Source organism: Vicugna pacos, chromosome 4, assembly GCF_048564905.1.
Source record: "Vicugna pacos chromosome 4, VicPac4, whole genome shotgun sequence".
NCBI lineage: Eukaryota > Metazoa > Chordata > Mammalia > Artiodactyla > Camelidae > Vicugna > Vicugna pacos.
In genome coordinates this window covers 126,463-141,255 of record NC_132990.1, presented here as the reverse complement: position 1 = coordinate 141,255, position 14,793 = coordinate 126,463, and the positions used below count along the sequence as shown (strand labels likewise).

Here is a 14,793-nt window from a genome sequence, read left to right as displayed (position 1 = left end):
CATTCTTGAACTTTTGTGGCTGGGCCTGATCTTCAACACAGCACTTGAGAATAAATCTGCCCCTGCTAGACACTGTCCAGTTTCTGCTCTTAACCTGGTAACTGTTTTGTGCCTCGGCTCTACTTCATAAATTCCCATAAATTGTTTCTTTTATTTTATGATGGATTATTTAAGATTACAATGGGGTGTGAAGAATTATACAGTGAATGCCAGTATTCCTTCCCTTCAGCCTAAGAAATAGACCGTTATAAGACCAGGTGACAGCCCTGTCCCCTCCCTGGTTGTGTCCTGCTGAACCCCGCCCTTCAGAATCTGACTTCTGCATTAGCATGCTGATCACTGCCTTCATCCTTTTTCATTCATTGGGGGGTGCTTTCAACTATATAGAGAGTTGTTTTGCATGTTGGTAAACTTCTCTGCACATAGTGTTATATTGTATACCTCCTTCTGGAACATGCCTTTCCACCAGCTTTATGTGAGATTCATGTTAAAATGTGTAGGTTTACTTTACACTTTAAAAAACTGTTTTATACAAATCAATTACATGAATATTTCAATGTAGTTGAATTATCAGTTCCCTTGTTTTGGACATTTACGTTATTTCCAATTTTTGGCTATTAAATAATGTTGCTATGTATTCTTGTTACTTCCTTGGAAACACATGTAAGAGTGTCTCTGAAGACGCATAATGGAGAGCAGAGTGACTGGTCCATAGGTGTGGGTGGCTTCAACCTGATTGTGTTAGACCACATCATGTTCTGAGGCTGTTCAGTGCTGTCTTATATTCCCAGCAGCAGGGATGAGTTCTTGTTCCACATCTTCATGTTTTTCACCCATCTGTTTGGTTTGTGGTGAAATTTCAGAGGGGTTTGGCCTCCTAGTGAGCACGAGCATCTTTTCCTGTGTTGACTGGCCACTGGTGCTTCCTTTTCTGTGACTTGACTGTTAAGAGTATTTCCCTACTTTTGATTTGAGCTGTTTCTGTTATTGATTAGTAAAGATTCCATTTTGGGAACATTTATCTCTTTAATCCAATTGGAATTAATTTTATTTGAATGTTGGGAGGTAAGGATAAAGTTTTGCCTGATTTGTCTTTTTTCAGTGTTTTATTGTGAACATTCCTGGCATATTATTTTTTTATTTTGTTTTGTCTTTTGCTTCTAAATACAACTATATATCTAGACTTGGACTTTATAGGAAAGTGTTTTTTTCTTTTTTAAAAAAAGAACTATTATATAAGTGATAATTATGGTATAATAGGAAATGTTATTCTGGTATAAGGTATTATAAGGTATAATACTTAAGGGATAGCTGTAAGTTATGTTATCAAATTATAAAATATACTGCATATATTTAAAGTGTAAAAGTTGGTAAGTTTTGACATACATGCACAGCCATGAAGCCACTGCCATGTTCCAAATCCCAAACATACCTGTCACCCCCAGAGTTCCCTTGTGGCTCACTGTAATCCCTGTCTCCTGCCCCACCCGGTCTTCCCCCTCCTCTTGTACCCAGGCAACCACTTAGCTGTTTTCTGTCATAGATTTGTTTGCATATTCTAGAATTCATATAAATTGAATTGTACAGAATACATACTGAATTCTTTCACTCAGTATAATTATTTTGAGTTTGATCCCTAATGTTGTATGTATCAATAGTCTATTTCCTTTTATTGCTGAGTAGTGGTATAGAGATCACAGTTATGTAACCATTCACCTACTGAAAGGCATGTGAGTAGTCTCCAGTTTTGACAAATACAAATAAATGTTGTCTGTCCAAACATTCATGAAGAAATTTTGTGTAAACATATACTTTCATTTTTTTTTGGATAAATACCTGGCCCTGGAATGACTGTGTTGTACGATAGAGTGTATATTTATTAATGAAGCTCACAAACGGTTTTGCAGACTGGCTGCACTGTGTCACATTCCCACGAGCAGTAGATGAGAGTTCCAGATGCTCCATGTATTTGTCAGCACTTAGTAGTACTATTTTAACTTGAGACTTTTTCATAGCTGCGTAGTGGCTCCTTACTCTGTTTTACTTGGCATTTGCCTGATGACTGATGATGCTGAGAATCTTTCCGTGTGCTTATTTTACCATCTGTGTATCTTCTTTGGTGAAATGTCTTCTCAAATCTTGGCCTATTTAAAAAGTTGATTTCTTATGCTTTTATTATTGAATTTTGAAAGTTCATCATATATTCTGTATAGAAGTCCATTATCAGATATTTGATTTATGAATATTTTCTGTGTAGCTTTTTAGTCTCTTAATAGTGTCTTTCAAAGAGAATTTCTTACCTTTGGTGAAGTCTAAGTTTCAGTTTTTTTCTCTCATGAATTTAACTTTTGGTGATGTATTTAAGAAATATTTCCTAAAATGAAAATCAAAAAGAGTTTCATATGTTTTTTCCTTTTAGAAGTTTTATAATTTTTACTTTACATTTAGGTTTATACCCTGTTCTGGGTAAATTTTTATACTTGGTACCAGGTCTAGATATAAGTACAATTTTTTTTCTCATAAAAATATCCAAATTTTCCAGCACTATTCTTGAAAAGACAACGCTTTCTCTACTGAATTTCCTATGCACCTTTGTAGTAAATTAGTTGTGTATGGGTATTTATATGGACTCTGATTTTTTCAACTTCTCTCTTTACCTATCTTGATGCCAAGACCACATAGTCTTGATTACTGTAGCTTTATAATCAAGTCTGGAACTTAGAAGTATAAATCCTGTGACATTTTTTTCAAGTTGTTTTATTTATTCTAAAACATAGTTATTCTTTGCATTTCCACATGGATTTTAGAATCAGGTTGTCAATTTTCACACACACACAAGACACAAAAATGCCAGCGGGATCTTGATTGGAACTGAGTTGAATCTACATCAATTCAAGGAGAATTTACATGTAAATAACATTCTCATCACTTCTCGGCCTTTTGGCTAAGATCAAGTGTAGTCTCCGTTCTTATCAGTTTAATAGCACTCTGTCATCCAACATATGAATGCAATCTGTCTCTCCATTTTTATGGGACTTCTTAATTTCTGTCTGTCAGCATTATTTTGTAGTACACAGGTCTTACGCATCTTGTCAGATTTACCCTTCTGTGTTTCATATTTTTGATGCTATTTAAGGTACATTAAAATTTCAGTTTTCAGTTGTTTGTTGATATTATTTAGAAATACAGTTAGTTTATGTATGATGAACTTTGTATGTGGTAATTTTGCAAAACCTACTTCTCAGTCCTAGTAGTTTTGTAGATTCTGTCATATTTTCTACATAGATGATTATGTTACTTGTGAATCAGTGTAGTTTACTTCTTTCCATTCTTTGTGCCTTTAATTTCTTTTTCTTACCTCATTGCACAGGCGAAAACATCAGTGCAATGATGAATTTAAGTGGTGAGAGTGGACATCCTTTCCTTGTTCCTGATCTTATGGGCAATGCTTTCCTCCTAAGTGTAAGTTTTATACCTGCCCTTTATCAGCTTGACAAACTTCCCTTCTATTCCTTGTTCAGTGAGTTTTTATTTGGAATGAGTGTTGGATTTTGTCAGCTGTTTTTTGGCATCTGTGAAGATGATCATATGTGTTTTTCTTTTTTAATCCTTCTTTTGGTAAATTATATTGATTGTTTTCCTGTTAAACCATCCTTGTATTTCTGTTAATACAATGCACTGACTTTATTCAGATTCCTCCAGTTTTACCTTCACTTTGTGCGTATATGTATGTTTTTTGAGTTTTTTTAAACATTTTTTATTGATTTCTAATCATTTTACAATGTTGTGTCAAATTCCAGTATAGAGCACAATTTTTCAGTTATACATGAACATATATATATATTCATTGTCACATTTTTTTCTCTGTGAGCTACAATAAGATCTTGCATACATTTCCCTGTGCTATACAGTATAATCTTGTTTATCTATTCTACAATTTTGAAATCCCAGTCTGTCCCTTCGCACCCCTGCACCCCCTTGGCAACTACAATTTTGTATTCTATGTCTTTGAGTCTATTTCTGTTTTGTATTTATGCTTTGTTTGTTTTTTGTTTTGTTTTTGTTTTTGTTTTTGATTCCACATATGAGCGATCTCATATGGTATTTTTCTTTCTCTTTCTGGCTTACTTCACTTAGAATGACATTCTCCAGGAGCACCCATGTTGCTGCAAATGGCGTTATGTTGTCGGTTTTTATGGCTGAGTAGTATTCCATTGTTTAAATAGACCACATCTTCTTTATCCAGTCATCCATTGATGGACATTTAGGCTGTCTCCATGTCTTGGCTATTGTAAATCGTGCTGCTATGAACATTGGGGTGCAGGTGTCATCCTGAAGTAGGGTTCCTTCTGGATATATGCCCAGGAGTGGGCTTCCTGGGTCATATGGTAAGTCTATTCATAGTCTTTTGAGGAATCTCCATACTGTTTTCCACAGTGGCTGCACGAAACTGCATTCCCACCAGCAGTGAAGGAGGGTTGTGTATATGTATGTTTATTTAGTTCTAAGGAACTTATACATGTACGTTCATATAACTACCAGTATATTCAAAGAAACAGGATGGTTCCATCACAAGGATTCCTTGTGCTATGTTTTTATAGCCATAGCTCACTCCTCCCCAACCTCACTCCCTCCACCTTCCTCTGGCAACTACTAATGTCTTCTGTCTCTACCATTTTGTCATTTGAAGAATGTTATAAAAGAAATAATATTGTATGTTACCTTTTGGGATTGCTTTTTCTCATTCAGCATAATTCTCTTGGGACCCACCCAAATGGATCTTGTGGGTACATTACGTGTATCAATATTTCATTCCTTTTATTGCTGAGTTGTAGTCTATGGTATGAGTGTACTACATTTTGTTAAAGCATTCACCCATTGAAAGACTTTTGGGTTGTTTACAGTTTGTGGCTAATATAAATAAAACTGCTGTGCTCACTTATGCATAAGTTTTTGTGTGAAGATAGGGGTTTCATTTCTGGGATAAATGCCCAAAAGTGCACGGTGCTGGGTCGTATGGTAATACACGTTCAGTTTTGTAAAAAAGTGCCATAGTCATTTCCAGATCACCTGTGCCATTTTACATTCCCACCAGCAGTGCTTGAGTAATCCAGATTCTCTGCGTTCTTTCCAGAATTTGGTGTTAACACCGTCTTTTACTTTGGCCTTTCTGACAGATTTCTGAAGAGGATGCATTTCTGTGTAGCTGTGAGCCTCTGATAATTTTGTTGTGAGGTCTGTTTTCAGTATGGATGGTTGTCCCATCTTTCTTCTGTGTGTGTTGCCTGTTATCCCTTTAATTTGGGGTGTGGCCAGTGTTGCGATCAGAGCCTGCCCTAGTTGCTGAGCGGGACCTCCTTTTTGTTCTGTGGCCGTCACAGCCCTGACAGGGGCTGGGTCTGTTCCCCTTTTCTTTTGTTGGAATGGAGGCTTCCAGACTCATTTCTGAGCTGTGGTGCATGGTAGACAGGAATGGGGCGCTTCAGGTACTCTTTGTTGACTCTGCCCTTGTCCCTGCTTTGGCCGTGGGAATCATTCTTGAGAGATTTCTAGCAATGTCTCAGTTGGTATGAGTGGGGAGTTTAGTGCAAGCAGTTCCTGTCAGAGAGAGCTGGGTAGCTGAGCATATCTGAGCAAGTGCACTCTATCAAGGCTTTACTCTTCTTGGAAAAGAGACTTGTGTTCTCCCCATGGGCAGCTTAAGAGCTTAGGAGGCCCTGATCATGGGTGGCCATTGCTGTCATTTTGTGAGGTCTTCATGGCTTGTCCTTAGCATCTGCTCATTCCCTTCAGATGATCTCTGTCCCTCAGAGCAGTTGCTGGGTGTGAGTATGTCTTAATATCTGACGTGACCACTGAGTGATCTCGGCAAAGGCAATCTAGCAAGTGGAGAGAGGAAAAGGATGGTCTCCTGGGTCAGCTCCTGTGGGTGGTCAGCGGGCGGGGACCCACAGACTCAGGTCCAGGGCGTCCGCTTGAGCATCTCCAGACACTGCAGTTGGAAAGTGCCAGTTCCTGGCAATTCGCCTCAGCTTGGTGGGCCCCGTGAAAGATGTTTGGCTTCTAGAGTAACGGGTAGCATGTATATCATTCATTACTGAAAGTTGATTATTTTTTCTTTAAAGGTGGGGTTTACTTACAGGAAATACAAAATCTTAAATGTAGTAGTCTCTGAATTCAAACAATGGATATAACTCGATAACCCAAACTTTATCAAAATACAGATCATTACCCTTGGGGCTCATCCCTGTAAACTCTTGCCTTTATCGGAGGTACCAGTGTTTTGATTTTATTTCACAGTAGATTAGTTTTGCCTGCTGTACAATTTTTCATAAATGGAATCATATAATAATACTTTTTTATGTAAGGTTTCTTTCACTCAGTATAGCTTTTAAGCACATTGTTGCATACATCAGTATTCTGTTCTTTGTTTAATACTAAATAGCATTCTGTCATATGAATATAGAACTGTTTATCCATTCTGTTTGATAGACACCTTGATAGCTTCCAGTGTTTAGTCAGTTTGTAAATGCTGCTGTCAACATTCTTATGCTAATTTTTTGTTTGTTTTTGGTAAACCTTTGTTTTGTTTTCTTTGGATAAATACGTAGGGTATGTGCTGGGTATATGAGTTTCCTTCGGTTGATGTAACAATTTACCACAAACTGAGAGGCTTAAAACAAAGAAATTTATTCTATCCCAGTTCAAAATCAACCTGTTTGCAAGGAGGTTCTAAAGGCCAAGCTGTTCTTTGCCTTTCTTCTAGCTTCCGGTGTTTGCTGTCAACCTTTGGCTTGTAGCTGCATCACTCCAACCTGCCCCTGTAGTCACATAGCCTTCTTCCTTCTCTGTATCTCTGTATCCAAATCTCCCTCTCCTTGTATGGATACCAGTCAATGAATTACAGTTCACCCTAATCCGGTATAACCTCATGTTAACTTGATTACATCTGCAGACTGTATTTAAATATAAGGCCACATTCATATGTTCCAAGTCAACGTTAATTTTGGTGGGATAATAGTCAACCCAGTACACTGGGTCATAGGGTAACTGTATGTGTAGTTTTATAAGAAATGACTAGACCTTTCCCAAAGTGATTGTACAGTTTCTCATTTCCATGAACAACAAATGTATGAGGGTTCCTGTCACCTCACATCCTCCCTGACAGTTTTCATTGTATCTCTGGTGTTGGATGTGTAGTGTTATTTCATGTGTGTTTCCATCTCCCTGATTGTTACTGATGTGGAACAATTCTGTGTGCTTTTTAATCATATTTATATATGTTTACTATAACTTACTTTGTGAATACATTCAGATCTTTTGTATTTTTTAAAATTCAGTTTTATGAATTCTTTATTAATCCTGGATACCAGTCCATTGTCATTTGTACATTTTGCAAATATCCTCTCTATCTGAAACTTTTCTGTTCCTTTTCTTAACATAACTTTTGATGAGATGTTTAACATTGAGGAAGTCTGATTTCCTTCTCTTTTTAAATTCTTATTGTTATGAAAATAATCTGTCTTGTCTCTTAAGTGCTGTATGGTTTTAGCTTTTATATTTTGATCTATGATCCATCTTGAATTAACTTTTGTGTACAGTCTGAGGCAGGAATCAATGTTTTTCTTTTTCATATGGATACAGAGTGGTTCTAGCACCATTTGTTGAAAAGTCTTTCCTTTCCCTCATTGGATTGCTTCGTTGAAAATTCAGTGATGGCCTATGTATGGGTCTGTTTTCTGTTCACACTTTCTGTTCTGTTCCTTTGATTAAAGTGTCTGTCCTTAAACCAGACCACACTGTCTGTATTACTGCAGGATCACAGGAAGCCTTGAAGTCAGGTAGTGTAAGTTCTCTTCGTTTGTTTTCTTTTTCAAGATTGCTTTGTATAGTCTAGGTCCTCTGAATTTCCACTTAAATTTTAGGATCAGCTTCTCATTTAACAAAAAAGAAGAAAAGAAAATGTGGGCCATGTTTATTATTGAGATTTTAGTGTGCCTATATATAACTTGGGGGAGAAATTACATCTTACCAATATCAAGTTTTACAAACCACGACCTAAATGTTTTCAAATTCACTTTAGCAAAATAAAAATTTGTGAGATGCAGCTAAAGCAGAGCTTAGAGGGATAGCTATAGCTGTGAGTGCTTACAGTGGGAGAGAAGAAAGGTCTGTGATCAGTGAGTTAAGGTTTTGCCTTAAGAAGCTAGAAAAAGAGGAGCAAAATAAATACAAAGTGAGTAAAAGGAAGGGAATAATGAAAATAAGAGCAGGAATCTATGAAATATAGCAACAGAAAGATGTGCTAAGCCAAATGCTGATTGTCTGAAAAAATCAACGGAATTATATATTGCTACGTAGACTAATCAAGAAAAAGAGAAAGAAGACATTAATAATCAATCAGGAATGAGACAGAAGTTACCAGCACACTTCAGACTTTAAAAAAATACTAAGGATATCATGAACAAGTTTATACTAACAGATTGAACACCTTATATGAAATGGATAAATTTTTGGAAAAAACTGCTGACACAGGATAGAACAAACTGAGAAATACTGTATTTATGAAAGTAATTAAGTTGGTAGTAGATCTACAAACCTATACAAGTTATAAAAACATTCCAAACTGAATCTAACCTTGTTTAAAAATAATTACACGCCATGTGCCCAGTGGAATTTATTTTACATATGCAAAGCTCAACATTAGAAAATGCATACTGTTGGATACTAGTCACTTCATATTTATGTACCCTCTAATAAGATGGAAGCTTTCCGTCCAACTCTCCTCCTTTGAGTTCTCACCAAAATCACAGTTAATATCTATATTATTAGCAACTGTCCCTTTTTGTAAAGTTAGGCTTTTTCTAGTATGCACCTCAAAACTCATAACAGCCTCCACCACCTAGTTCCAAAGCCACTCCACAATTTTAGATATTTATTATAGCAGCATCCCACTTCTTGGTATCAAAATCAGCATTATGGTTATTGGGTAACAGAACCAATAGGATGTATACGTATATACACACACACAGACAAGAATGTGAGGTGTATTATAAAGAATTGGCTCATATGTTCATGGAGGCTGAGAAGCCCCGAGATCCATGGTCGACAAGAAGAAGACTTAGGAGAGCCTATGGTATAGTTCCAGTCCAAAGGCTAGCAGACTCAGCAGCCTGGAAAAATTAATGTTTTAGTTCAATGTTGATAGGAAGAACAAACAAACAAGTCCCATCCCCCTCCCCTATCCTCACCCTCTCCTGTCACAGCTTGAAGGTAGGGTGGAAGTGTTCCCTCTTATTTGGGAGAGGGTCAGTCTTTCACAGTATTCAGGCCTTCAACTGATTGGATGAGGGCCACCCACATTAGGAAGAGCAACCTGCTTTACTTAGTCTTTCCATTTAAATGCTAAAGTCTTCCAAAAACATCCTCAGAGAAATACCCAGAATCATATTTGGCTAAACGTTTGGGCATCCTGTGGCCAGTAAAGTTGGTACATAAAAGTAACTCACATATGCTAATTTTTTTTTTTAATTGGAGTATAGTCAGTTTACAGTGTTGTGTCAATTTCTGGTGTATAGCTTAATCTTTCAGTCATACATGTACATACATATACTTGTTTTCATATTCTTCTTCAAGATATTGAATATAGTTCCCTGTGCTATCCAGTAGAAACTTGTTGTTTATCTATTTTATATACAGTAGTTAGTATCTGCAAATCTCAAACTTCCAATTTATCCCTTCCCACCCCCTTCCCTCGCTAGTAATGTTTTGTATAACATTTATTTTTTATTGTCTAAAAATCACTGAGACAATATATTATGAAAAATGTTCAATTTCCAGGGATTAATTCTGATTAATGCTGAAAATGTCTTCTTTATACGTGTTTGGTTGAAGTTTCAAAATTCTTTAAATTGTTTAAAAGCAGGGAATGCACAGCATTCTTTCTTCTCTGGTAATCAATTCAGTGTCTACGGCCATTCATTTAACTCATTGCTGTACTTTTTTTCCTCACAGTTGCAGCTGCAGAAGGAAAAATTTCTTTAAGGAGCCATTAGACATGATTTTCTTTTTCTAAAGTTTCTTTTGGAACATTTGAGTTCATGTCCAATTACTGAAGTAATTACTGGTCTGAAAAATCAGTTGGCACAAGAGCAGCTGTAGATTGTAAAATAGTTTATAAACTGAGTAATTTGAATACGTCATGTAAATTTTTATGATTAACTGAAAAGCATTACCTTGATAAAATTTTATTTTTTATTTCTCCTTTTATTGAGCAACTTCTGTATGTTTAAAACCATGTTAAGGATTAGGGTTTCCCAAATTGGACATTGTAATTCTTGTCATTTTTAGTTAAAATTTGACACATTACTAGTTAGGCACAAAAATGATGCTCAGTGCTCTTCTTAGAGGGTGTGACTCCCAGAAGAGCAGCATTAACTGTTTCTGAATCAGCCACCACATTGAACACAGAAGACTCTGAATGGCACACCTACAACGATACACAGTTTACCACTTTGTGACCCAGCAGGAACACAAACAAGCCAAGGAGAAGGCAGTGGCTGCCTTTCTCTCCCCATCAAATCCCAGACAAGTAGACAATAGTGCAGTACTGCAAGCTCAGCTGTCAGAACTCCAGAATTACAACAATGTATTTATTGGAAGCTGGGGGCCGGAACCTTACATACCTGCCCGTGAGTTTTGAAAATGTGGACAGCCTAACTCCACAAAATAAACTGATAGTTCACTGAGCTACACTAGAGTACACTGGCTGATGAGAAAGCAACCATGGTGGGTGCCTGATGGCTGGAACTGCACACCAAGACTGAAGGGATGTTCACTTTCACAGTGGAAGTCCAGTAGGGTCAGCACTTATGAATACTTACCAAGGCCATTTCACAGGAACCTCTAGATGTAGCAACACAGGCACACCCATACAGAGAGTGGAGAGGGGAAGGGAACTACGTTTAATAAGCAGTTCACTGAGGAGGAAACGTAGGGGGTTGAAGTGTTAGGAAGGGATTGCATGGTGGCTGTTCTTGTCAGTATTGAAAGCTAGCATCTGAGACCAGGTGGAATCAGTAATCTGTAAAGGTTCACATAGTAAATATTTTAGGCTTTGTGGCCTTTGTGTTCTTTGTTGCAAGTACTCAACTTTGCCATTGTGTGTGAAAGCTGCCATGGACACTACGTAAAGACTGAGTGTGGCTGTGGTCCAGTAGACCTTCATCTGCAAAACGGCTGGCTGTAGTTTGCTGACCCGTGTTGTTGGTAGTTCATAAAATACATCTCTGTTTTGGTTGGTGAAGACAGTATCGGGTGAGTCTGGAAAGCCTAGTGTACTGAGTTTATTTAAGGTTCATGGTATTTTCCAGCAGCTTCAGGTGGACAGAAGTAAGTGAAATGGAACAAGGCAAACAAGTTTGATATCTCCCTGAGCTATTTTAGGTGGAAGAATTTCCTTTTACAACAGTTTTTGAAACACTGGGAAAAGCAGGTCTAGAACTGATTGGGGTCACCAAGAGCCAGAATCGTTTAAGGAGTTGCAGGCCTAGACTATGTCTCTGTGTTTCACTGCCAAGTCCACACACCATGAGAGAGAACCCAGCGCGTAACCCTCTAGGAAACCCTTGTTTAGGAGAGGAAGCACCTTCAGTTCAGTTCCCACGTTGGTCTCTAACCTGTCCTCCCTACTGCCTTCATCTTGGGGCCTCTAGGTGGAGAGACTCCCTTTTTTGACTTAAGTCTTTCTTGCAGGAACAGTCCCCAAAGAAATTTGTAGGAAGTTACGTAGTTTTAACTCTCAAGAAAAGCATATGTTTATTGATATTGTTTGCCTCAGTGTTAATGACTGTGGCTTGTAAGATAATTTTGCTGGGGAAATGTGTAACTGTAATGGCGATGATTTACAGGGCTAGAGCTGCCTGCGATGCTTTCTTGAAATGTTTAAGCCAGGCTGATATTTAGAGCTGGCTCACTTGTGGGTTTGATGTGTTATAAAAGGATATGCATTAACGTGTCACCATGGGATGGAAGGTACGTCTGCTGAAAATCTTTGTTCTGTGAGCATCTGAGGAGTGACTGCTGGACAAATGTTACCATCCACAAGGTACCTGTGGTGAATCTGATTTAGACTTTTTCTCCAGCAGAACCAAGAACAGAATTCCAGCCCTGTCTCTCCTGCCCGTTGACTTTTTCCAGTCCAGAGTTCCTCAGTCAACATGTTCTATGCAGTCACTCCCCTCAGATCTTCCCAGATGCATGTGCAGCAAGCCACTTCTTCTTCGAAGCTCCAAGCTGCTTGAATGACAAAGCAGAAGATGGTGAGAGAGAAAGCTCTGGCACTGTATTTGGGAGGCTGCAGCTGAGCAGGACTTCGAGAGCATTCTTAATCCCATCTCAAGGTCAGACAGTAGACCAGGAATGCAACAGTGGTGGAGGAATAGAGCGGGGCATGTGCCCTGAGGAGGCAGACACAGTGTTGACAGAGGCAGACATCTCAGAATCTGGAGCAGTCATATGTGAAAAATTCAGACTAGGACTTAGCCTAGAGTCAAGCCTCGTTACTCTCCCGAAGCATCATGTGTGTCCTGAATGTGGCAGAAGCTTCTGCCAGAGGTCAGACCTCATCAAGCACCAAAGAACCCACACAGGGGAGAAGCCATATAGTTGTCAAGAGTGTGGACAAGGCTTTGGCCGGAAGTCCTCTCTAACCATACACCAGAGGAAACACTCAGGGGAGAAGCCCTACACGTGCAGGGAGTGTGGGCGGCACTTCAGGTACACGTCCTCCCTAACGAACCATAAGAGGATACACTCTGGGGAGAGACCCTTTTTATGTCAGGAGTGTGGGCGAAGCTTTCGCCAGAAGATTGCCCTCATCCTACACCAGAGGACACACTTGGAGGAGAAGCCCTTTGTGTGTCCAGAGTGTGGAAGAGGCTTTTGCCAGAAGGCATCACTCCTCCAACACCGTAGCTCACATTCAGGTGAGAGGCCCTTCCTGTGCCTGGAGTGTGGGCGTGGCTTCAGGCAACAGTCACTGCTCATCAGTCATCAGGTCACACACTCTGGGGAGAAGCCTTATGTCTGTGCTGAGTGTGGGCACAGGTTTTGCCAGAAGGTCACCCTCATCAGACACCAGAGGACACACACTGGGGAGAAGCCTTACCTGTGCTCTGAGTGTGGGCGTGGCTTTAGCCAGAAAGTCTCCCTCATGGGCCACCAGAGGACACACACAGGGGAGAAGCCTTATGTGTGCCCTGAGTGTGGGCGTGGCTTTGGTCAGAAGGTCACCCTCATCAGACATCAGAGGACGCACACAGGGGCGAGGCCTTACCTGTGCTCTGAGTGTGGACGTACTTTTGGCTTCAAGTCACTCCTCACCAGACACCAGAGGACACACTCAGGAGAGGAGGCTGAGGTGTATAAAGCCTGTGAGCAAAGACTTGGTCAGAAGACCCACCTCACTTCTGACCAGAGGACATACTCAGGAGAAAAGCCATGTGTGTGTGAAGAGTGTGGACGTGGCTTTGGCTTCAAGTCAGCCCTGATCAGACACCAGCGGACCCATTCGGGAGAGAAGCCATACGTGTGCCGGGAGTGCGGCCGCGGCTTTAGCCAGAAGTCTCACCTCCAGAGACATCGGAGGACCAAGTCTGGCCATTACCTCCTGGCACAAGAGCTATTCTGACATTGCCTTTCCTTTCCCTGTGAGTGTGAAGATGGCAGAAATCACTAGGAAATGTTCTGCTTTCCTGAAATAGAGAAAAAAAATTTTGCTTTTTCTTTCAGTGTTTATTAGACAGTTGGTCTATCATTTACTTTCTTAGCAGCAATCCTCTGTATGGACTTTTGTTTTAATAAACTGCTTCTTTACAAACTTGCACACCTAGTTGTGTACCTCATTCGCTCATCTGTCAAGAACCCCAAGGTATTCAACCTCTAGGGAGACAAGAGAGAATCACTGTATATTTTGTTCTAGACCATAGTTTCTCACTTTCTGTAATCTCCAGAGCCTTGTAAATACCCAATCTGTGACTTGGCTGTGTCCCCTTACCTTGGGCACTGAATGGTCTCTACAAGATAATTTTCCCCAGGTCCAGATACTTTGCTGGCTTAAAATCTAGAGGCAATAAAAAATTAATAAAGTTTAGTGTACAAAATTTTTTTTAAATTTACATGGTGAAAAATACCATAAGTGATACCAAAAGACAAGTAATTGGAAGGAAAGTATATCAACATATAAATCAGCTTCTTTCCAAGTTGAAGGGTTAATATACCCACTTTATAAGAAGTATTAAAAATCAAGGGGAAGATACCAGATGTCCTATAGAACAATGGACAAAAGACATGATCAGTTTACCAAAAGAGGTATAAACTAATGAAAAGATATTCAGCTTCACTGATGATAAGAGAAAGGAAAATTACAACTGTACTGGGATACCATTTCTCACTCATCACCTTGACAAAAACTCAAAAGCCTGTCAGTACACTGTATTAGTGAGGATATGAGGCAACAAGCATTTTCATACATTGTTGGTGGGAATGCAGAATGGTAGAGACCTTAGAGGAGAATTTGGCAATTTTTAAACTGTATACACATATCTATTGACACAGCAAGCACACATCTAAGAATCTATCCTGAAAAATCACTTGCAGTTTTATGGATACCCACATGCACATGGTTATTTTTCACAGCATTATTTATATTTGCAAAATACTGAAAACTGCTTGATGTTCAAGTACAGAAAACTGTATACGCTGGAGCATACACACAATGGAGTAAAATACATC

At 39.1% G+C, this 14,793-nt stretch overlaps 1 protein-coding gene and 1 non-coding gene across 8 annotated transcripts in view; both read left to right on the top strand.

Moving 5' to 3' along the window:
- The window catches only part of LOC116278393 (uncharacterized), a 58,883-nt gene extending 45,000 nt beyond the window's left edge, over nucleotides 1-13,883 (top strand). For 6 of the 7 annotated variants that reach the window (XM_072959033.1, XM_072959035.1, XM_072959037.1 and 3 more), the window contains one exon: nucleotides 12,144-13,883. In XM_072959033.1, the coding sequence (XP_072815134.1) occupies nucleotides 12,144-13,690 (1,547 nt within the window). In that variant the 3' untranslated portion in view covers nucleotides 13,691-13,883. The remainder of the gene's footprint in view (nucleotides 1-12,143) is intronic. The other variant, XM_072959034.1, reaches the window with a different exon arrangement.
- On the top strand, nucleotides 2,925-3,107 carry LOC116279548 (U2 spliceosomal RNA). The gene has a single exon (XR_004188882.1). It is a non-coding gene; the product is annotated as a U2 spliceosomal RNA (small nuclear RNA).
- Nucleotides 13,884-14,793: the final 910 nt, after the last annotated feature.